Source organism: Thamnophis sirtalis, unplaced genomic scaffold (assembly GCF_051295495.1).
Source record: "Thamnophis sirtalis isolate CommonGarterSnake01/CBP01778 unplaced genomic scaffold, rThaSir2_p1.2 scaffold_9, whole genome shotgun sequence".
Classification (NCBI taxonomy): domain Eukaryota; kingdom Metazoa; phylum Chordata; class Lepidosauria; order Squamata; family Natricidae; genus Thamnophis; species Thamnophis sirtalis.
Genome location: NW_028261389.1, coordinates 14,786,251 through 14,810,772, shown reverse-complemented (window position 1 = coordinate 14,810,772; position 24,522 = coordinate 14,786,251). Strand labels below are relative to the sequence as shown.

At 35.3% G+C, this 24,522-nt stretch overlaps 1 protein-coding gene across 4 annotated transcripts in view; it reads left to right on the top strand.

Annotated features, from left to right (window-relative positions):
• The window catches only part of CACNA1C (calcium voltage-gated channel subunit alpha1 C), a 610,648-nt gene extending 588,314 nt beyond the window's left edge, over nt 1-22,334 (top strand). For all 4 annotated transcript variants that reach the window (XM_087722897.1, XM_087722893.1, XM_087722896.1 and 1 more), the window contains 7 exons: nt 173-307; nt 3,129-3,481; nt 9,383-9,514; nt 10,315-10,418; nt 11,647-11,750; nt 13,521-13,841; nt 18,305-22,334. In XM_087722897.1, the coding sequence (XP_087579023.1) occupies nt 173-307; nt 3,129-3,481; nt 9,383-9,514; nt 10,315-10,418; nt 11,647-11,750; nt 13,521-13,841; nt 18,305-18,601 (1,446 nt within the window). In that variant the 3' untranslated portion in view covers nt 18,602-22,334. The remainder of the gene's footprint in view (nt 1-172; nt 308-3,128; nt 3,482-9,382; nt 9,515-10,314; nt 10,419-11,646; nt 11,751-13,520; nt 13,842-18,304) is intronic.
• Nucleotides 22,335-24,522: the final 2,188 nt, after the last annotated feature.

Sequence of the window (24,522 nt, the reverse complement as noted above, 5' to 3'; positions counted from 1 at the left end):
GTGACGCGATTTAATCTCCGCTATTTTGCGTAGCGCGGTTTTGTCGTGCCACGCACTATAATATCTAATTACATTGAGATTTAGTGGCTGTTCAGAACCAATGTAAATAAATACTGTATTTTAAGATCAATTTTATTTATCTACCAGTACGCTAAACCATAATATTTTCTAGGCTGGTCTGCGCACATTACATGACATTGGACCAGAGATTCGAAGGGCAATATCTGGAGACTTAACAGCAGAAGAGGAATTAGACAAGGCCATGAAAGAAGCTGTTTCTGCTGCTTCTGAAGATGATATTTTCAGGGTAAGTGCTTGCAGCATGAATCTGGTGTGCAGCAGAATGATCCAAAAATATTCAGTCAGATTCATGGACTGAAGTATATGCAGTACAGGATGAACAGAGAAAACTATATAACTAAGAATAATTTAAAAAACCAGATCACTTAAAAAGGCATTTCAAATTTATTTATACTGCAATTAGCGAGCATCATCTGTGTTTTTAGTCAGTATCTACTTCTTATGAGAAATCAAAGATCAATAGAGAGGATTGGCAGAAGTACTGCATAGAACTGAGGTTTAAAAGACATGCCCATTCTTAGCTGAATGTGATTAATACAACATAAAACTAATTTCTTTCCATCACTACTATTAATGTTGTTTCTACATTCCCAACATGTTAAAGCAGAGATGAACAGCCCCAAGAGCCACATTACTTGCTGTGTTGTGAAACTACAAGTATGATACACACAAACATTCACCAATACACAGGCACAGGTTTCATTCACCTCTCTCTCTTGCCCTCCTCTTCCTCTGCAGCTTTGAAGAAGAAAACAATAACCTAAAGGAATCTATTGTAGAAATCAAGCAACTCTATAAGGTGTTTTCTGCTTAGCTCATTTTCCCCTCAATGAAGGGTTGCTGGGAACTCAGTTCAAGGTTGCTGAGTTCCCAGTGTAATAACTCAGGAATCTGAATGCCAAAGATGGAAGGATTTCTATTCTATTCCTGATAGACAGAAGTATCCTCATTACAAGTACATTGCTGTGCAATAAGGAAACTAAGACATTGTACATTGGAGTTTTAAGAGCCAGATATTTATTTGCAAGTACTGCTCCAAAAAAGCATCCTATGAAATGGATTGCTGAATGCATACAACAGGATATGCTGTTATAGCATACTGTATATACTCGAGTATAAGCCTAGTTTTTCAGCCCACTTTTTGGGCTGAAAAAAGCCGCCTCGGCTTATACTCGAGTCAGTGAAAAATTTGCCCGAAATGGAGGAGAAAAAGGGGCGGGGCCATGCCGCTGGGTGACGCTCGTGAATGGCCCGGCGCCCCTGTGAGTTTCCCCTCCCTCTGTGTCAGTTTGCCGCGCAGCGCGCACCGCACCATCCCCCCTCCTCACGTTCTAATGTAATGCAGGGCTGTCTTACGATTCCCCTTCCTCCCCCTCCTGCCGCTCTGCAATGATGTCCCACCTCCTCCTTGTTATGGCAAGCAGCCACATAGCGATGTCCCACCTCCTCTGGTACAGTGATCCAATGATAGGAATCACTGTGCCATGTGTCATAGGAGGCGGGACATCTCTCCCGCGGCTGCACGGGACATCATCATCACAGCGGGACATCAGCATCATGAGGTGAGTGAAGTATTTCATTGAATACACCGCTAGTTTACTGTTTTTCTTTGAAATAAATATTCAAAAACATTATTGGTATCTATTTTTATTTTTGAAATTTACCGGTAGCTGCTGCATTTCCCACCCTAGGCTTATACTCGAGTCAATAACTTTTCCAGTTTTTTGTGGTAAAATTAGGTGCCTCGGCTTATATTCGGGTTGGCCTATACTCGAGTATATACGGTATTCAGCAACCTTTTATTCAATTACCATTGATGTTACCACAGCAATGAAGAGAGAGACTTATGACTGGTCCTCATAGTTACAATTATTGAAGCATCCCTGTGGTCACATGATTGCAATTTGGGCACTTGTCACCAGCATTCCCCTATTACATGATCACCATTCATGACCTGCATGCTGGTTTCCGACAAGCAAAGTCAATGGGGGAAGCCAGCAGGAATCACAAATGACAGTCACATGTTGTTGTGCCCAACGACCATATGGGATTTGCCTAACAATAGCAACTGGAACTGCCACAGCTACCATCACTTGCCCGTGGTCAAGTGTTCCATCTCTCAGGCTGGGGGGGTCAAATACTACGCCCCTCAGATAGGGTCCGCAACTTGGGAGTCCTCCTGGACCCACAGCTGACTTTTGAACACCATTTGTCGGCTGTGACCAGGGGGGCATTTGCCCAGGTTCGCCTGGTACACCAGTTGCGGCCCTACCTGAACCGGGAGGCTCTCACAACAGTCACTCGTGCCCTTGTGACCTCTAGGCTGGAATATTGCAATGTGCTCTACATGGGGCTGCCCTTGAAGAGTATTCGGCGACTTCAGCTGGTCCAGAATGCGGCCGCGCGAGCGATCGTGGGTACACCCCGTTTCACCCACGTAACACCTATCCTCCGCGAGCTGCACTGGCTGCCTGTTGATCTCCGAGTACGCTTCAAGGTGCTACTTGTCACCTACAAAGCCCTGCATGGTATTGGATCTGGGTACTTGAGAGACCGCCTACTGCCAATTACCTCCACTAGGCCGATACGATCCCATAGATTAGGCCTCCTCCGAATTCCATCAGCCGGCCAATGTCGGCTGGCAACTACCCGGAGGAGAGCCTTCTCAGTGGCTGCTCCGACCCTCTGGAACGAACTCCCCGTGGAGATTCGTACCCTCACCACCCTCCAGACCTTCCGCGTAGCCCTTAAGTCCTGGCTGTCCCAACAGGCCTGGGGCTAAAGATTTCAACCCCACTCGAATTGTATGACTGTTGTGTTTTTAATGATGTATCGTTTTTATGTTTGTGACTCGTTTGTCCTCCCTCCCCTTGAGTTGTGAGCCGCCCTGAGGGAAAAGGGCAGCATACAAATAAAGCATCTCATCTCATCTCATCTCTCATCATAAATCAGCCCAGTTGTGTTATATTTGTTTTATAACCTATACTTTACTACTTCTGTAGTGATGCTTTTATTCATTCATTAATATGCTTTTGTTTTGCTTCCAGAGAGCTGGTGGCTTGTTTGGAAATCATGTCAGCTATTACCAAAGTGATGGCAGGAGCTCATTCCCTCAGACATTCACTACTCAGCGCCCTTTGCACATCAACAAATCTAGCAACAACCAAGGAGACACTGAATCCCCATCCCATGAGAAGCTTGTCGATTCCACCTTCACGCCAAGTAGTTACTCCTCATCAGGTTCCAATGCTAACATCAATAATGCCAACAATACTGCCTTGAGACGCTTTTCTAATCCACCAAGCTATTCCAGCACCGTCAGCACCGTGGATAGCTACAGCACCCCTTCCTCCGCCACTGTACGGATCCAGGAAGTTCCTTGGAAGTTCCGTTGCAGAAGGTAAAGACTGTTGACAGCAGCAATATTTCTATCATTTGCCAGTTTAATAGATCATTGTAATTGTACATGGAACTTCAAAGAGAAATATAAAATAATATAACAGACATTTGAGCCATTATGTATATACACATGCGTGCATGCATACATACATACTCTCCCTCCTAGAAGATGATGAAAATGGCTATTCCAAACATTTCAAAATATAATTAATTTTAAATTGTTATATCTTTTCAAATCAACAGAAAATAAATTATTAAATTTTAGTATAGGACTAAGCACCTCCATCAAAAACTTGCTGCAACCTAATGGTTGAAAAAAACGAATTGAGACAGTATTTAGTCCTAATCCATCAAGATTCAGTCCCATCTCCTTTCCATCTGCTCTTTGTAAATAAAACTTTTGGATTATTTTATTTATTTGTATCCCAGCTTTATTATTTTTACAAATAATGCAAGGTGGCAAACATATCCAGCACTCCCTCCTCCGATTTTCCCCACAACAATCCTGTGAGGTTAGCCTCCTGCTTTCTAGCTTTAACCACTACCAAACTGGCTATTTGAGGTGCATACAAGTACTCCAAACACATTACAAAACAATGTATTATTATTTGTCAACATTATTTGAGAACATTTTAAGCAAAATCACCTTATAAGAGTTCCTATAATAGAATCCAATAATGTAAGTTGGGGTACTCAAGTAAACTATCCTAATGACTTCTTGGTATTCATTTACTTATCTATTTAGTAGGTTCCCAGTTTTTCCAATTGGAAAAACAACTCTGAATGGACCACCTCCATAGGGAATTCCAAGGCTCAAACGTCTATTACAGTAATTCTTCCTTATATGGGCCAGAAAGTTAATGTCTGTAACATAATAAATATTACAGCTTCATAATCTAAGAAGAGCTTTGATGGATGTCAATCTTAATATAGTATTGTTTCTAATAAGGGCTGACCAGTTGGCTCAGAAGAACAGGAAAGAAAGTATTAGCTCATGTTCACTTATTATTGGTAGGATTACTGCCTTTTGATTATTGAACATTTATGGATAAAAATTACCACAAATTTTCCTAAGAATTATTTAAGGATATTTGTTGCAAATGGCAGCCAACAAGTCCATATTCCAGGCAGGAACGGACATAGAATCCTCATCCAAAGATGAGGTGCCCTCTATAGAGTTAGATTGCTCCAGATTCTCCAACTGAAAGAGCTCTAAACCTGAGGTGTGAAAAGCATGGGGCTAACTGACTAAAATTGGGAATCCCAGGAAAATGAAAAATCCAGGAAGATTAAAACAGAAAATACGTTTGAGAAATAGGTAGATGTTCCAGCCAGAAATTCTCTGGGTTTTTTTCCTCTATGATGCTAAAAGGTGTTTTTTTTTCATTTTCTTTGTACAACCTAGTGAAGTGTGTCCAATTAACCATTTATCAGGGTAAGCATGGAGATATTGTGTTTATAATAAAAGTTGAAATCTCTGCAGTAGCAAAATTCAACAGGAAAAAAATCTGTTTCTATTTACATCAGACAAGAATCATCTAACATTTCCTTTGCTTCATAAACTTGTTATGTTTCATTTTGCATGCTATTTTTTTATTTTGGCAGGGTTTTTTTTCCTTTTTCTAAGAGAATCTAATTTTGTTTTACTCTTATTTAATTTATTTTCTTCTACAGGCGGGGGGGGGGGCAGGAAGGACTTGTACTCTTCTCCATTTCAACACAACACAGGCAGAAGTTTTGGACTATTTAAATTATTTCTATCTTGGTATCTTTGGGTGATGGGTTCTGAAGTTATCAAACTAGCACTTCAAAAGCAGTAGGTGGGACCAGGATATGATGATCCAGAGTACTCCTGGAAGAAGAGATTGTACCATAGGGGCAGAGTCATCCCAATATTTTTTCTTAGTTACTTCTGTGAGATAATTAAGCATATGCAAGAAAAGTACTTTTTAAATCTGTTCTAAATTAACCATCCATTATGAGGTCTTTGCACCCATAAATCCTTTTGAAATATTCAATATAAAGAAGCAAATATTCAGGATATGTGTGATATAATTAAAGTATGAAAAGTAAAGTATGAAAAATATAACCAAGATCAACCTGTGCCTATTTAAAAGCTTCATTTTATTTTTCTTTCTGTGTGTTCTTCAATCCTCATTACTGTGTTCCTTCAGAATAAATAGGCTTAGGCCATGCAGAAAGAGGAAAAGAATAATTGGCAATGAATAAACACTGCATCCTAGGAGATGATGAAAGTCCTAATATCTGCGTGATAGATAAAACAAATTTTTTTTATGGTGAATTCAACTTGTAGGTAAATAGAACCAATGAGTCCTTATTCTTGCCCTCTTTCAATCCTGATAAAATAGGCATGGAAAAGAAGATTTAAGGGGATGAATGCTTATCATATTGAGATGAAATTGGGATTGCTGAAAAAATATTGCTGAAACACTTTGGACGTCTAAATCTGGCCATTTAATTAATTTGAAACATTTACTTTAAACTGGCAGAAACCACTCTTAACAACTAGGTGGATTGTGCTGTGACCTGCCAGGGGCCAGCAAAGCTGGCAGCAGATTCGGACAGTGAGGAGGTTGGGGAGGAACAAGGGCCAGTGTTGGGGTCTGGGGAAGGCTCTGACAAGGGCTCTGTGTCCGAGGTAGAGAGGGGGCCAGAGCTGTATGCCAGTTATCAGCTGCCTTCAGAGTCAGACATCAGTGAGGCAGACAAACAGCTGGAGCCTGTTCCCAGTGTGCGCATGCACAGAGTTGTTAGACGAAGGGAACAGCTAAAGAACAGGGGTCGACTTGGGAGGCCACAGGTGGACGATGAATGACCCCTCCCTGAGGACATAAAAGAGAAGCGAAAGGGGAGTAGAGTTTGCAGGAGACAATTACTTCATTTAATTGGTTTGTGACTCTCCGAGACTCCTTGCCATGTACTGCAGATATCGGCCTGGCAGCTCTCCAAACCAGATAAGGTCTGTGACTAAATCCTCTCTTGAAAGACTTTGCTGGATGTGAATGAGCAGAATTCACAGTAAATTAATAAAAGGGGGTTTTGTTGGGACCAGGAGTTTGCTTCATGCTCTTGGGAAGCCTAGGTCAGAACAGATTGTTTAGTATACTATACTGAGGAAAATTCAGGTAAAATGTCATTGAGATCCTCTGTAGTTTAATTATTTTTAAATCATATTGTTTAATAGGAAATATTGTTGTTAATATTTTATTTTTGATGAGATTGCATCAGTTCATAGCAAGGCAATTTGACTAATGTTTGCCCTGTTTTCTGAAGCATTTTAAAAGGCTAGGCAAATAGATCTGTGCTCCAGTTTTCTGCCCTACTCTGCAAAACTATAGCAATCCAAAAATACCGTACCTCTTTCTTTCCTTCTTTCCATCTCTATTTCTGATTATCTTCTTTTTTGCTTCCCATGCTTTCCAAATTAATTAGGATATATTATTATGAAACATTAGGGAGGGAGGTAATCTTGCTGTTCATCTGTATTTTATATAAACATTCATTTATCAAATCATGTTAAATTTTAGTTTTCAGGTATAGTGAGGGAGGAAAACTACTATTACTGCTATAATATAACACAGATAAATAAGAGGTTTGTTGCTATTGTAAACAGCAAACTTAGAATAATTTTGCGAATTACTATCCAAAATGCATTTCAATTCCATTGAATCAGTGTTGACGTTATGGTCAAACTACAAGTTGTATACAATCTTAACTTATTTGCAGGACCACTTGTCCATAGCCTTTGGGTCTACCCCACTTGCTGTCATAGGATGGGCATGTTTCCCTGAGGCAATGCCTTTCTATGGCAATGTCTTCATTATAATCTTCACTAATAATCCCTATCCCACCCCACCTCACTCAAAGCTCAGATAGCCCCAATTCTCTTCACCATGAAGAAAGTTTTAAAGGAACTTTTTCCCTTTAGATATTCGGTCAGAAGGGCAGATTATTTTGTTTTCTGGGAAGCAAAATACAGGGATTGATTGACGCTGCCCTCTGTGTTGATGATATGTTGCCTATGGATTGCATTACTTCTTATGATCTCTTAACTGTACCCAAATGTTTTTTGCTTGGTTTTAATTTGATATACTGCCACCTAGAGTCATGATCACACATGTCAGGTAGCTATATACATGTAATCAATTAAAAAACAATTGTTACTGGAATGCTATTATGTGAATTGGCAGTCTATTTGGAATAATGGCAGAGGTCAACTTTTTCTTCCTGTGCTGTTTTTCTGAATCACAGTTACATTTATTACTAGCATGTTTTTTTTAAATAGCAAAAAAAAAAAGATAATGGAAAACATTAATTAAGCCGCCTGCCCCTCTGATTTACTCCTAAAACAGTGACAGTTATTTCAATTAAATCACGGTAATGCATGTGAATCACCAAATACCAGTGAGAGAACAGTAATGGCAAAATTAAGTGTTTTAAGATTATGTGTATGTAGGTTTCCTGGAAGCAAAACAATTTAAAAGCTACACTACCAACAAGATAAAATGCAATTACATACATGAGCACTGCAGTACTAACAGACCATTTGAGTATCAATGTAGGTTTTAGACATTTTTTTCAAAAATCATTATTGTTGTTGTTGCTATTATTATTATTATTATTATTATTATTATTATTATGTTAATCTTTGGTGAGATTAACAGCCTTTGGGGCTGGTTGGTAGCTCAACAACTTGAGTCCTAACCAAGGACCTAGGAACCGTTAAGATAACGTTGGAGGATATAAGCTGTTCCAAGTAGGGTGGTTTTTTGTAGAATCAGAATGTTCAAGTCCAATAAATTTAGAATTTCCAAATAATGAGGTAGCCCTTTACATATTGCTCCAAGGGCTCCAATTACAATCGGGACAACACTCGATAGTCGCTCTACTTCTATTATTATTATTACATACTTTATTCACTAAACATGAAACTCAGCCAACTGAACATTCAAAAATGCATTACAAATACCATTGACTGGCGCTAATGGTTGATACGGTTTTCTGCCAGCATCCTAGGTATCAACCAAGTACCTTCATAAAATATAAGATGTTCCGAGTAGCACAGTTTTTTTGCAGTTCTGCTGGTGTTATTGCAGGAAGCTGCAATTTGTTGATGTATCTTGTAAAATTCTTGGACATGGTGCCAAGTGCCCCGATGACAATGGGTATCACTGTTATATCATCATCATCATCATTTGTTTCAGAAGTATGGCATGCATGGTGAACAGGAAATCTAAGACAGATGCTTCCCCATTTTCAAATTAGTTTCCATACATGAGATCTGTATCTCATTTGCCAGGCCAATTCAATTTGGCAGGGTTGGCACATCCTGGGTTCCACTAGTGCTATCTTGAAGAAGGTTCACTTTGAAATTTGAATAACTCCCACTCTATTAGTATTTTAAAGAACCTTAAAGAGAAGACTAACACTTTCTTCCTTTTTGTTCCCCTCTGAGTTTATTTTCTTTGCCATTGTTGTTCTTTTGTCTTGTGCTGTTTTGTTCTTGGTTTTTTAAAAGTTTTAACAATTTTAAACTGCCCAGAGTTGCTGGGAGTCCGATAGTATATGAATTTAATATATTATAGTTCATTGCACAGGCAGACAGATGTTCAGAGTAGATTTGCCATTTTTGTCTGCCTATCAAGTCCTTTTTCACAGACTTGGGATAGGCAGGTGTAGATGTTTGATGGTGTGAGAGGTATTGTTGCAGGATATAAGCTGTTCTAAGTAAAGTATGTTATCATTATCATTCTTATCTTTCTTGTAAGTTAATTTTGCCAGGACCTGCTTAAAAATAATGCAACAGAAACAGTGTTTCCACTGCAGCATTTCTACATTTTCTTCATTATTCATAAATCCTTCTGATCTTTTTGCTGATTAGATCCTATTCCAGAGACAGCCAAGTAGCAATTGTTAGTGAAGAGGAAGCTCCTCAGGAGGAAGAAACATATAGTGAGCAATTAAATGAAGAAACTGAATATTGTAGTGAACCAAATTTGTTATCACCTGAAATGTGAGTATTTTATTGTAATATACAAGTTGTTTTGGAATTTTAGGAATAGAATCACAACATTCAGTCTTGCCTTTCCAATAGTTCCACATTAGAAATACATTAGTAACTTTTTCCACATGTTTATACCATAGTTTAAATTGTAATTTGCTGATAATATACAAGGGTAGGGGAAAAAAGAAGAGGGAACAAGCAAGTAAAGTATTTGTAGTATTTGTAAATCATAATTTAGCACTGTACCTGAATTAATAATTTAGTGCTGTAGTATGAAAATAAATAGGTACCAGTAAGTCATAAATCTAAGCATATGTATATCATACCCCTAAAGGAATTATTTCTGGTTTTACCACTAGCTAGCTCCCAGATTCTCCTATAGTTCTCTATAGTGAGAAGAATATAATACTTGGATTGTCAATTGCTGGAGATTATAACAACCTGCTCCCACATACCAATATATTCCTAATTCTTTTGGATGAATTATCAATATATTCCTAACTATACTATTAGTGTGGTAGAGGCTGCTTAAAAAATAAAAATGGTTGTAAACTAAGGCATAAGAAACTCATTCTAAAATATATTTCTCATATATTTCATCATTCCATTATGGTACGAGTAACAGCTTGGTATGTGGAACAGAACTGAGAGGCAAAATCTGCAGATTTGGGGGTCACTAACCCAACATTGTATAGTGTGACATTAACCTAATTAAATCTGATAGAAGAGGCTGTGTTCCTTTTTTAAGAACTGTACAACATGGTGGCTAATTCATATATTTTGGAAAAACTTGACATTTTCAATTACAGGTTATCATACCAAGATGATGAACACAGACAGCTAACTCTCCCAGAAAGCAAAGAAGATATCCAGCCATCTCCAAAGATTGGATTTCTACATTCCTCATCACTAAGTAATACTGTTGACATTTTTAAAAATTGTGCAATCTATTAAAAATCTATCATTTATTGCAAACATGAAATAGATTACACAGCTGATACATATTTTCATGGCTTTTAGCTATTAGCTGCCAGAATGTTGGAATATACAGAGGGCAGCACAAATATTATTCAACTACTTGAGAACTGCTATTAAATTAAAACTTACAATTCAAATAGGATAATCCTTGTTTTCAAATAAACAAATATGATGTCTTCAAACTATAACTGGAGACATATGTTAGAGGGAAATCCTGTAAAATGAGAGTTCCTATCTAGATTATTCTTGACATTTACATTTTGCAGATAATAGACATTTTTAAAAAGAAATTGCAAAATGCTCTGCAATGTAAGTTTCTACTTAAAGTCCAGATTTATTATCTCAATGAGAAGTAGACCATGTAAATATGTACACTGTTTAATTAAGAACAGTGTAAACCCAAATTGTGTGTTTGTCTGCTTAACATAAAAGCCCATTACATGAGGGGAAATTCCTAATCTTTTCTATGCCTGTGATTTTCTTCTACCAATGCCATAACCACCACCCACCCCGGAACTATTTTGCCTCAACTCACATTAATTTAACAGAGTTGGGCTAAAAAATATAAATAGGAGACTTAATTGCAGAAGATGGCAATACTCTTCTAGTTGACAAACCTTACTACAAGCAAGTCCTATCAGTGATACAAGGGAAGTATGATACTTCAACATAAGATCATAATTAAGCCCAGGATTATGGTCATAAGTCATGCTGCTTGTTAAGTGAGTCACCATGTGATGGTGCACCAATTTTACAATGTTTTTGCAGTAGTCATTAAGCAAATACTGTGATTATCAAACAAACTCCATGGTCATTAAGCAAACCCATTGTATCCAATGGGTGTTTTTTTGCCAGCAATTAGAAGTAAATGCTGGTTTCAGTCACGCAGACTACTGCAGTCATAAATGAACACACAAGGCTAGTTGTCAAGCACCCAAAATGCAATCAGATGACTCAGGAGGGGGGAGCCATCAGAACTTCGAAATTGTATCATAATAGCTCTGAAGAGGTCTATTGTATTTCAAACAATCACTTAGTGACTAGTTGTAAGTCAAGGGCTACCTCTATTTGGTATCTGTGTCTGCTTCATAGGCTAATGCTCTCTTTTCAGTGATTATGCAGTTGGACTGATCTATTTTCATACCGTGCAATTGGCTTTCTAGGTCGAAGAGCATCCTTTCATCTGGAGTGTCTAAAGAGACAGAAAAATCAGACTGCAGGTGTCCCCCAAAAAACAATATTACCTTTGCATCTAGTACATCGCCAGGTGAGTATTTGCATGTAGAAACAGCTATCCTTTGAATCATATTGCATTTAAAAAATAAGGTATACAATCTGATCTTTTGATCATAAATGTTATGGTTAATTTTCTTGACATGAATGTATGCATTTAATAAGATATATGTATCTAATGTCCAATGTATACATCCAATAAAAAGATTATTAGTTAAAATAACATCAAATTAATATAAATAATAAGCTATCTGCTTAAAATATCACTACTGAGTTTTGTTCTACAGAATTGGAAAAATAATTGAAGACTGTTTAGAGGGTAAGATCTTCCTTTATATTTGATGACTTACATTCCTAAAGCAAATTCCCAACAGCACAAAAGTTATCAAAAATTGAAAACAAATAAATTATTATGGTATCATCTGCATGTGACGAAATGGACTGTATCTACAAACACCCATGCCATAATATATTTGTTCCTTGATAAAGTACTACAAGAGCCTTAAAGGTGTCATTTCTGTATTTAACAGATTTAAATGAATCATTTATCTGAAAAATGTTATCCACCTGGATGAATGAGATGTTTTCAGAGACAAAGTTTCTATAACTCATGAAGAAAAATATAAAGGGTGTTTCTCGCATGAAACCCAAATTTCATGTGATAAACACCCTTTATGTTTGGTTGGGGTTTTGCACAGTGGGTTTTGCACAGTGAAGGGGGGGGAGTCTGCTTTAGAAGTGATAATTTTCTCTTCCAGCTATCAAATCTGATAACACAGTATTTAAACACTTTAATACAATCTTTCCCAAATTTTACAAATTGACCTTCCTTGTAACAGATTCATGAGTAGCATAAGGAGGGATGTCATTAACAATGGATTCCAGCAGCTATCAAAGTTTTTGGGAGGCTAAACTCCAGCCTAACTGCTCAATAGCTCCATTAACACAGCACTATAATTTCAAGCAGGTCTGATGAAAGCTGAAGCCTAAGTTTGATTTTTATTAGTCAACTATTGGTTTAAATTAAACTACCTTCCAGTGAGTTTTTCACTTCTCACATTACTAGATAATAATTGTTGATACAGAAATGCAACATCTGATATGGCTTAATTTTTACTCAATGCAAGTAATTCAGCTTTTATATGGGCAAATTTTGTGCTGCAGTTTTCACTCTTTACTTTATATTGGTCAAAGAGTATAATAAAATCATGGAATTGGATAATTTAAAATAGGGCATGATGTCTTAAAACAATACAATGGGAAATATCTGTTATAATAATCTGTCACAGAAATTATGGTGACTATCTACAAATCATGTAGAGGTGTTAGTTTATCCAAACACAACTTCCCAGTAAGCACACTAAAGTTTCAAATGAATGGCACTCTTCTCTATTCCCAAAACAATAATAGAATCACTGCTACGTATAAAGTATACCTAAATTATCTTAAAATCCATTAAATTATCCATCAAATTCTAAATGGCACTTCAGTATACATAGGAATTATGAGAACCATGTATTATCCTTGTTCAGTTAGCAAGTTTCAAGTTACAAATAGGTGAAGAGCAGACATATATTCATTTTTTGTTAAAGTTTCTTTTTGATCCGTGTTCTAGTTTTCTATAAGATTGAGGACATTGTTAGTATGAAATATAGAACAGCAGGTTAAAGGAATATCATTATCCAACTACAGCCAGCTCCCCAAGTTAAGCTGAACTTTTTTCAAAAATATTTGGCTCATTTCCCCCCATGTTCTGAGTCATCATGTTGCTGACATACTAATTTATCATGTTTTCTGTCTACAGGCACTAGCAGTTGCAAGTCGGAGTCCTCTTCAAAGTAGTCATTCATCAATTAGATCTTCTCGACCCTGTTCCACATCCTCTGCAACACATTGTATGCAAGACTGGCCACAGCAACATGATAAAGGATTGTGGCTTGATGAGGAGGAATCCAATGAGAAACTCAATAATAGTTTCCCATCATTATACTGCAGTTCCTCATATTGTGATAGCACCAGCTCTAGCATCACCCGAAAAGCCAGGCCAGTCTCCCTTATAATCCCCAGTCAGACAAGAGAGTGTGGCAGGCAATTCCATGGTAGTGCCAACAGCCTTGTTGAAGCGGTAAGTTGATGTCTGTTATAGTTGTAAACATAAGAGCAAGAACCTACATGTGAATTTTTAGATAAGCATCTACACATACACACTTATCTAAAAATCATATATTTTTAACAAATGTGTGTACACATATATAAATATATATGACGCAAATATAGACAAACAGTAAGATGTACTTAACTAATTATTTCTTAAGTTGATAACTTTAATGATAAGCTTCTTATCAAACATGTATGCTGTCTGACTCGCAAAGATTCTGGGCAGATGACTGATCAACCAAACAAATTACAATAAGATAATAAAAGATAAAAGTTGATAAACCTGGAGACCAAATGGAATGAAGGAAGAGGTCTCATTCTTCCTCATTAAAGGCCTGGCTAAGAGAAAAAGCACAGTGGTGCTGCTACAGGGAAGGCATGCTTTCGTGGTCCTGAGAGATGATATTGTTTAATCAAAGGAACACAGAGTGAGCCAAATCTGCAAGACTAAAGTGGCCAGATAGATAGGACTACAGCCATAGTTGGAAGTCAATCTTCCAATGTATCTGGAGGAAATTCATTTCAAGAAGGCAAGATTCTTAGTCCCATTCATCAGATAGAACCTTCAGTTTTTACTGGATAGATATTTTTTCCTAATAGCATTAACAATAAATATATAGAAAGAAATAATTCAGTACAGAGAGGATGCTTGCCAATAGAAATGGGAAGACTAGTCCAAGGTAAATAATTAATTTGATTAATATATTTTATCTTTGACAGTTAAAACAAAATCCCCAATGCACACCAGTTTGGTTGGATGGCTTAGAACTAGTCAATTAATAACAGCCAGATGGTTTCTTGGTGTTACATTAGTTTACACTGTGAAAAAAAAAGATTCTTCTCAGTCCCTGCTGTAAACATTGGGGGGGGAGGGGAGACACATACCCAAAACATATACTGTAACTTCTAACCAACACAAGGGATCTTTTTTTTAAACCTAGCAAGTAGAATTAAGATCCTAAGTGATGTCTTCATTTTTATCATCTCATTCAAACAATTTCTGACCTCATTTCCAGAAGTCCCCACTCTTCAAATATTTTTTGGAAGAGTAGGCTTTGGAACAAAGGTGGTATAACTGCCAAGGTTTTTCACTAATTATTTTTATTAATTTAAATTTCAAAGAGAGATAAAATACAATAGCAGAAAAGTAAAATGGGGGGAAATGTTAAAAAGTGACAAGAAAAAAAATATCAAAACAAGGCAAAGTTGTCTTCCAACATTCTTCAGTACAGATATAAACATAATAAAGCAACTGCTTACTCTAGGCTGAAACAAAAAAACAGAAAGATCATATAAAAATATACAAGTTAAATAATAAAAATAACAATAGAATTATATGACAAAATAATATACAGTACGTATGTCTACTAATAACAGTAAGAATAGGCCTTATTTCCATAATCATAATGGATCTAACTATCAAATCCTAACACCAAATCTTCAGTTTTATCTTTCTTAAACAAGAAGTCCAAAACTGGGAAACAAACTAGATAGGTTTTGTCTTTCATCAAAGTAGTCAGCTTTGCCCTCTCTATCAATTCTATTAATTTTACAATCTTCCTTTTAGTTGTTGGAATTTCTGTATCTTTCCACCTTTGATATATCAATGCTGTTGTCATATATAGAAACAAAATCCCATGTTTTCTTTCAAAACGTCTATCCACGATACCTAAAAAATACTTCAGATTTCAATTTTACAGCCATTTAATATTTTCTGAATCAAACAACATATCTGATCCCAATACTTCTTAGCAGTCTTACATGTCCACCAAAGGTGATAAAAGGTACGTTCACATTTCCAATACTTATTTGATATTCACTTAAACATCTTTGACTATTTTTCAGAAGTTAAATACCAGCAATATGTCATTTTATTAAAAACATTTCAAATTATACTTCAATAAAATTTCAATCCTTTAGGCCACATATTTTCCCATTAATCAAGCATAATGGTATATCCAAAGTTTTTGCCTATTTAATCACATGCACTGTAACTTTATCCTACTGGTCCATTTTCAACAACTATTTATATAACTTGGCAATGAGAAGTTTATAATTAGTAGATAATCGCTTACAGTCTGTTTTCCATCTACAAAAACATTTTTTTTAATCCAGTTTAAATCTTTCTGCCAACTGGGCATAGGCAAACTATTGACAAATATATCCTTCCTTTTTCAACTCTTCTCTTGTTTTTAATCTTGGTTCCCTTTCAGTAACAATCAATACATCAGCATAACTAAATGAAGTTAGTGTAATAAAATTTCTCTTCTAAAAAAGGCTTCTGGTGATGAAAGCCATAAAGAGATTTTAGGACAAATTTTTACTTTACACTTATTCCAAACTCTTCAGCTCATGTTCTTTTAATTCCAATAAATCTATTCCTTAAAGTCACCCAAAGTCACTTCATAGATACCAAATAAAATACCTCAAAATACAATTTTAAGTCCAGTAGTACTAAACCATCTCTTTCTTTCAGATCTTGCAACAATTTATGTTTAATTATTGTCATACAACTCTAGAAATTTCTTTGTGCCATTGTTTAAAGCAAAGGTCTTCAACCTTGGCAACTTTACGACTTGTGGACTTTCATGCCAGTTCATGCCAGCTGAGGAATTCTGGGAGTTGAAGTTCACAAATCGTACAATTGCCAAAGTTGGAGACCCCTAAAGGGTGAATCAGTTGTCAATACTGATATAGTTTGAAATAAAAATAACATCCTAATTAAAACTTCATTTTAATAACATTCTACTCAATAGTGAGAACTGTAGTTTATCCCATCTTTCTGAATGTCATTCCATACTGCAATATACGGTAGTTATTCTGAAACAACATGTGGTTAGTATGTTGTTAGTATAATGTCTAATATTTAACTTTATCTTCAATTTTAAAACCAGTGTTTTTCATTAAAATCTTTTAATCTCTCTCCCAACATTGTTGTAAAAATTATTCAAGAATGAAATTGGTCTATAAATCTTATTAGAAACCAATGCTTCCTTAGTAATAAAACAAGATTTGCCTCTTTCCAGGAATCTGGCGCTGCAAGTTACCGTATGTATTAAAGTTTTTAGTTGCATCACTTTTTCCACTTTTAAGGGGAATTAAAAGTTGATTCTCAAAACATTTCCAGCATAAACTCAAAAATCTGCTTTCCCTAGTTTAATTTTCATTTTAACTTCTGAGGTTTCTGAAGTTGTTGCCCTATTCTTAATTTGTTTCTGAGCTTGTCTAAGATTTGGTAAATTGTTTCTTCAAATAATTATACATCTCCTTTCTGATACTTCCAAGGAGACTTCCTGTCTCTTATATAAATTTGAATAATAATGCATTATCTGCTAGAGCTGTATTATCTTCTTGAATCTTTTTTTTCCCTTTTTCTCAGTTTATAAGCCAACCATCTCCTGGTACGTTGGCAAAATTCATTTTTTCTCTTTCAGTAATTTTATTAATTTGGTTTCTATTTCTTGTGTAGTTAACATCCGTAGTTGTTGCTATAAAAGTTTTATTTGATATACAGTGGGGGAATCTATTGGTGCTTTCTGTAGTTCAACTTTTCCTTGAATTTCCTTTAGAATAGATTGCATTTTTCTTGTGATTTTTTAATTTCAGAATTATATTAAATAAAACACCTCTGCAGCTTTACTAGCATCTCAGGCAGACTTTAATTCTGTAACTTTGTCAAGGTTGCCATCAAAAACCTCATTTTTTTTTTTTTACAATTCTCTACTACCCAGTCTTTTTGAAGTAATTCTTCATTTAATCTCCATCTGAAAGTGGTAGATTTTGTCTTTAGTATTAACTTAACTGGATTGTGGTCAAAAAAAGTCTTTGATAACATGTCTAGTTGGACTATATTTTAGCCACTTTTTAAAAAATCCATATCAAATCAATTCTTGAAAAAGATTTGTTTTTCTGTCTCCAAGAGACTTTATCAACACAAAATTGTCCATCAATAAATAAATAAATAAACATACATAAATACATACATACATATAAAATATCCTGATTGGATTTAATTCCCTTACTATATGTTCTATCAAACTGAAGAATGGGTACAACATTCCAATCCCCCAATGTATACAAATTTTGGTATGAAAATGAAAACAAATGATCCACCAAGTTATTAAAAATGTTTATCATGTGGTACATATAACCCAATACAAATAGATTTGATCTCTTGCATCTCCACTTTCACAGTAACATATTCAGCACCTGTCAATTAAAGACATGGATTCAATTGTGATTTTATATATAAAACAATCTCCCTGGACTTTTTTGAATTTGCAGATATAAATTCATCTCCCCAAATTTTATTTATCAAGTGTTTTATATCTTTTTTTTATTTCACTGATTTCTTTGATCCTTGCTATAACAGTGATACTAATACTGATATCTGCTTTTGTTCCTTGTTTTTGATGTCCTGGATTATCAAAGGTCTTGATTTCGGAAGGACTGATGCAGTTTGCTCAAGATCCAAAGTTCATTGAGGTTACCACCCAAGAACTAGCTGATGCCTGTGACTTGACAATAGAAGAGATGGAGAATGCTGCGGACAACATTCTCAATGGTAACAGCAAACCAAGCCCCAATGGCAACCTCTTGCCTTTTGTTAACTGCAGGGACCCAGGGCAGGACTGTATGGGCAAAGAAGCAGAAGCAGCCCAAAACCCAGATTCTAGGAAAAGTCAAGAGGAATCTAAGGATACCAGGATTTATATCAGCAGCCTGTAGTTGCTGAAGCTGAAAGTGATGCTGGTTTTTTAATTTGTTTCAATGTTCCTAATGGGTTTGTTTCAGAAGTGCCTCACTGTTCTCGTGACCAGGAGTAACCAGAACAGCATTCTTCATTTATTTCTGTCGGGAATTGCAGAGTTGGGTGGTGTAAAAGAGCTTTTCAGGAGTGAATATAGAACCCCAGCATGTGTCCGTGAAGGAGGAATCAGGAGAAGTAAAAGGCAGTGTCAGCTCCCTTCTTTTTTCAGTCCCTGCACAAGGAACAACAGCTGCTTCCTGAGTGTGAAGGAAAACCTCAACTTCCTGTGGATGGCCGTAGCCAAAAGGACACTGTATCAAGCGGGTGTCTTTCAATTCTGCTTGTACAAAAAGGAATCATTTTGCACATGTTCTGTATGAGCCTCACTGTCTCCATAAAGCCAAGACCCTTCTGATCTACAAGTGGAATAGACTTCTGCAACAGATCCCACACATTGCTGAGAAGGAAGCAGAAGTTGCAAGATAGGAGATGCAGGTGGCAATATTGCAGATGTTTCTTGATGGAAATGCAGACTCCCAGGCAGTCTTTTCTGCCAACCAATCAGAGCTCAGGCAGTCATCTCTGCCAAATTGAGTTCAAGACAGTTAGCTGTGCCAACGGCTCCAAGAGCATGAAGCCAGCTCTGTCAAAAGGAGTTCAGGCAACCCGCCCATTTCTAAGAGAGGTGGTGATGGGCTTATGTAGATCTCTCCTTGTTCTTGCTATTTAATATTTTCTTGAAAGCATGTTCCAATTTTTATTTTTGGATACTTTATTTTATTGTATTTTATTTTTTAAGGGAGAGGGATGGAGTGTTTACAGAGTTTGTAATCACCTGCCTTTTTGTTTTACACCTTCACAAATATTTAACATTGATTTATTTTTATTTTTGTTTTCCTCCACTGACATTTGGTAGAAGCTAATGATATTAGGAGTTTTGCCAATCATAATGTATACCAGACTTTGTAATTTTATTTGAAGTAATGAAAATTTCCTTTTTTGTTGTTGTTTTATAATTTAAAGATAGTAGGCAATGCACTTGATATAATCTTGCACATATGAATGATTGATTTGGATTCTTTATAGTACTAGGTATATTTGCAATGTGTGAACGAATGAGCAGGACTGGGTGAATGAATGAGCAAGTGAATACACACCTGAAAGTGTGCAACTTGATACAGTTCTCCATTTCCTGGTTATAACTGAAGGAGAGCTTTATCTGGGGTGATTTGAGTGCAAAAATAAATCACTGTCTCTGCTTTTGAAAGGGGAATCAGTAACTCTTTGCATTTTCTGTTCCACAAGATATGCAAAAACAATGCAATAATATTAATTTTGAATAAAATGTGTGAATTGTGCTGGCATTAAATCTGTATAGAAAAACAAAACAAGGGGATTAAAAACAAACAAAAACAACCAAGTGAGAAGGAGTTATATTTCAATATATTCCGTGTGATGTTTTATTGCATTGATAATGTTTCTGTTGAAGAAACCGTAATACTTGAATTCAGGTCAGTTTCAGTATTTTTCAACTATTTTTTTAAACTGAATAGCAATTGTGCCAAGCAAATATAATGAATTAAGTTTGTTTAAGGGAAAAAAATAACAATTCTTGTATATTTTGCTGCATGTAAAGTAAATCATTTCGTATTTGGAGTGTGCCAAGCTTTATCTTTGAACTTTAAGTGCTTTTCTACATGTGGTTGGGGGAAAGGGTATACTATTTTTTTTTTCATTTTTTAATTTGTATAATGAACAAAGTGTACCTAGTGCTAAGTAATTATCCTGCAACCCACTGACAGGTTGAACATTAACTGATTTTGCATATCTTGTGTTCATTTTCCTTATTCTGCACTTTCTTAAACATGCATGATAATGAATTGGGAAGACTATCTTGCATTTTGAAGCTATGGATTCTTATCCAGCTTTCTTCTTTTGCATAGTTTCTCTCAGTAATTCTCCTAATTTAAAAGGTGAATAATTCCATATGCTAGGATAATCAAATATATCCAATCCTGTAAACTGAGCTGGCATCAGCAACCTGGGACGGGAATATCTTATTTTTATTATATGCCTCAAATATTACAGAGATTCTTATTATGACATCAAATAATGATCATTAGCAATTGGTTGAATATTTTCTATACATTCACTAGGACATAGTATACCTTTAACCAAATTTGTATGTGTAGAGAAGCTTCATTTGTGTACTTCAGAAGACTAGTTAAATATTTTTCATGGTAAAATAAAAGGGAAAGAAACATATTAAGGAAAATAAGAATGTAAGAGTTATTGCAACACATGGTCAATATATAACAGGGATAAGCTGCACAACTATAAAATGAAGAATAACATAATAATAGTAATATGCCAAGAAGTATTTAGAGATTATGATTAAAAGTCTGATATAGGTCAAAAATCTCATAATGCATACATAAAAAAGAATTTTATATTGTATGATATTAACTGATTAAAAAAACATAGAATGTAATTATAATCTTCCAGAATTCATAATTCATAAAATTACAAAGAACAAATATGGAAAGGCGTGATATGGTAGCATACTAAAAGAAGATAGAAAGAGATGTTGAACCCTTTCAAATATTTAAAAACAGATCGCAGTTGCTTCTGTAGCCTCAGTTCATTCATATATGCAGTAATGTAGTACTTGGAAATGTTTGATCATATCTATTACCACCTACCTCCTATCATAAGGAAAGCATTTTGGCATAATTCAACAGCAACCACTTGTTTGAGAATTAGTAGAATCATCTGAGTAGTTGGTTTAATATTGTAATTATATGATGCTCAGGATGAAAACTATAGAAATAGTTTGCAATTCAACATCTGGAAACTTTTCTGCAGGCCCACATGCTCAACATAATATAATCCTCTATAACACACAGGTCTCAAAAGAGGTGGGGGTACAAGCATCATGATGTACAGTGTATTCATTGATGGGGAGAACATATATAAATCACAGGCCAAAGGCAATTTGATGTAAATATTTCAAAGAAAGTTTCTAACAGAAGCAACTTTCCTTCACAGAAAATGAGTAGTTTTTAGAGATGCTACTCAAAGGAAATGTTATTTTCAAGAAACAAAGGTCAGAAACTATCCTACCTGTAGGAATCCAACCTTTTAATAATCGTTGATTCTCTGAATACTGAAATCAGATTTCTTCCAAATCAAGTAAAATCTACTCTAGAGTGCTGTTTATACACCATATAGTTATACATTATACACCCTTCAGAATTATAAAGTTGAACATCTAAATCATTATTTATAAACTTTGATTAATGCAGACATCCAAATTAAACTTTTTCAGAAAAATGATTTCTAATATTCATCTACTGGAACACATCCAAAGAAGCAACCATCTTTCTGGGTAGTTGGTTTCATCATCAAACAGCTCTTAACTTACTAAAATTTATTTTGAATGTCATCCTATAGGTTAAATCTATTATATTATTTGTTGCACTCTGAAATGAGAGAACTGATTCTAAGTTGTTGTTTTTATGTGGTGTTCTTTCAGGTATTTGAAGAGTGCTGTTATATCCCTATTAAGATGGTTTTTTCCTAAGCCATCCATAGTCCTCTGCCAATCTTTCTCTGAGTCACCTTATAGATACAATATTTTACTCCAGTCTGAAGGAACCACATGATACTCATGTTCAAGCCAGCACTTTATCCATGAATATGTTATCCAGCCTATACAAACTTTGACAAATGTATTCTGAAAAGAAAATATATTATTCTCACTAATCTGACATTGATTTTACCATTTGTTTTTAGGTGATAGTACATTCAGAAGTGTGAAAGCATATCAATTTACTGAGATTTCTTTTAAACTCCAATCTTTCAAAAAATATCCTACAATAAATAATTTTAGATACTTAGCATCATTGTTTGTCATACTACACATCTGTTTCTATCTTCACAGTACAAAACTAAATTTCTTCTATATTAAAATAGTAGAATCTGAACATATTTAACATTCTTTTCTGTTCTGCAATGTAACTATTCTTTTTCTTTAGGGTATTATACTCCATTCTTCAAACCCAAACAAACCCTACCTTTACTATGAACATAATAAATAGTCATTAATTGAGCTTTTTAAAGTTTCAAAAGCCCTGCAAAATGTTTTTCAATATCCAAAATATTCGCAATTATTGATAAACAAATCTTGCTCACTAAAATCTTTCTGCATGTTAATCATAAAACATAAAATAGTTTCCCTGAAATTAGAAATTGGCTATCAGTCAATAAATATACTGTCTATAAGACAAAGATACAAAATCTGCCTGAGTATTAAATTTCTTCTTTCTTTCTAGTTATTTATCTAGTCTTCCCCTTGATATCATCATGGGGGGATAGTTCATATCAGCATTTGATCGCTAGGTTGCAGTGCCTTGGAGTAAATTCAAACTTAATGAGAAGTACTTCTAAATACAACTGTGCTAGTTGTAATTTTGACCTTGGGTAAAGAAATTGCAAAAGCACATAAGCCAAAGCAGACATGTTCTTGTGGGTTAATTTAAATTGCTGACTTTTGGCCATTATAAAGAATTCCCCAAACATCCACTAACTGAGATAATTAATTTATTGCTCAACTACAGTAGATGAAACATCACACAGTAAAAGAAGTAAAACTTCACATTACATAAAGCTCAGATATATTGTGCAGAATATGAACAATGTGAATCTCAAGACGAAATGCTATGAATCTACAATATGGCTTATTCCCATAGAAGCATACTGTAAATCCAGAAAAGGTTAATGTTTGTGTACAAATTTATTTCAGATTATCATGAACTTTTCCCAAATTTTCTGGGGCTTTAATATTGCATTGATAGCATATAAAAAAACCTCTGTTGCTACTCAGTTATTTCAGAAACAGCTTAAAGTTTTTCACCAGAATTAGTTCATACTAATTAGTTCATCAGTTGTATAAGCACTCAATTGGCAAGAAATTGTAATATATACATATATACTAATGCATATACACAGTAGTCTTAAAATGTATGCTAACCCTCCTTTCCAATACAAATATATATTACAAATTCTGATGAACAAGGAATAAGATTAAAAACAACTAGTTGAATTAGTTTTATACCAGCTGTGAAAAGGGTTAAATATGCAATTACAACATTACTTGTGATAACATTCCGTTTACCAACATCAAGATGTTTCCAGGTCAAGTCAGCTACTAGTGACTTACATGGATACACATGTATTTTAATGTGATAAACAAGTGGTTTGCCAATGCCTTCTTTCAAGATTTTTTTTAACTTCCCAGTAATACTTCCAAGGTTTCTCTCCTTCGCTTCCTAGATCAGCCAAGGTCAGCTAGGTGCTGCCAGGATCTTTTATTTACAAGATTGAAATCCACAGGTAGCATAGTACCAGTGTAACTGGTCATATATGGTGCTATTTCCTTATCTCCTGTGGTTATATAAGCACCTCTAGCCCAGTCATTGCAAATGCCAAATTGCTTTATTTATTTAATTGGTATAAGAATTAAATTGTGATATTGCACATTCAAGTAAAACATAGCTGCAATAAGTGATGACAGAAGTAATGACTATTGAACAGTGCCAGATCTATAGAAAAAGAATACAGAAGTATGTTCTCCAGAAGATAGTAAAGAATATGTCATTTATGAATTGATCAAAAGGAATAATTTCTGTACTGATCAAGTAGTATATGAAGTAATCTATTTATACCGCCAATTTCTGCATATGTGCTAATATGTTTTGAGACTATATATTTAACAGTATTCTAAAAGGCTCTTATCTGAACTATTCATTTGTGTATATTCTCTAAGCCTCATGAATATGCATAATAATTTTTTATGCAAGTTACAGTCAAAATAAGTGACAACATTCCAAAAGCCTAG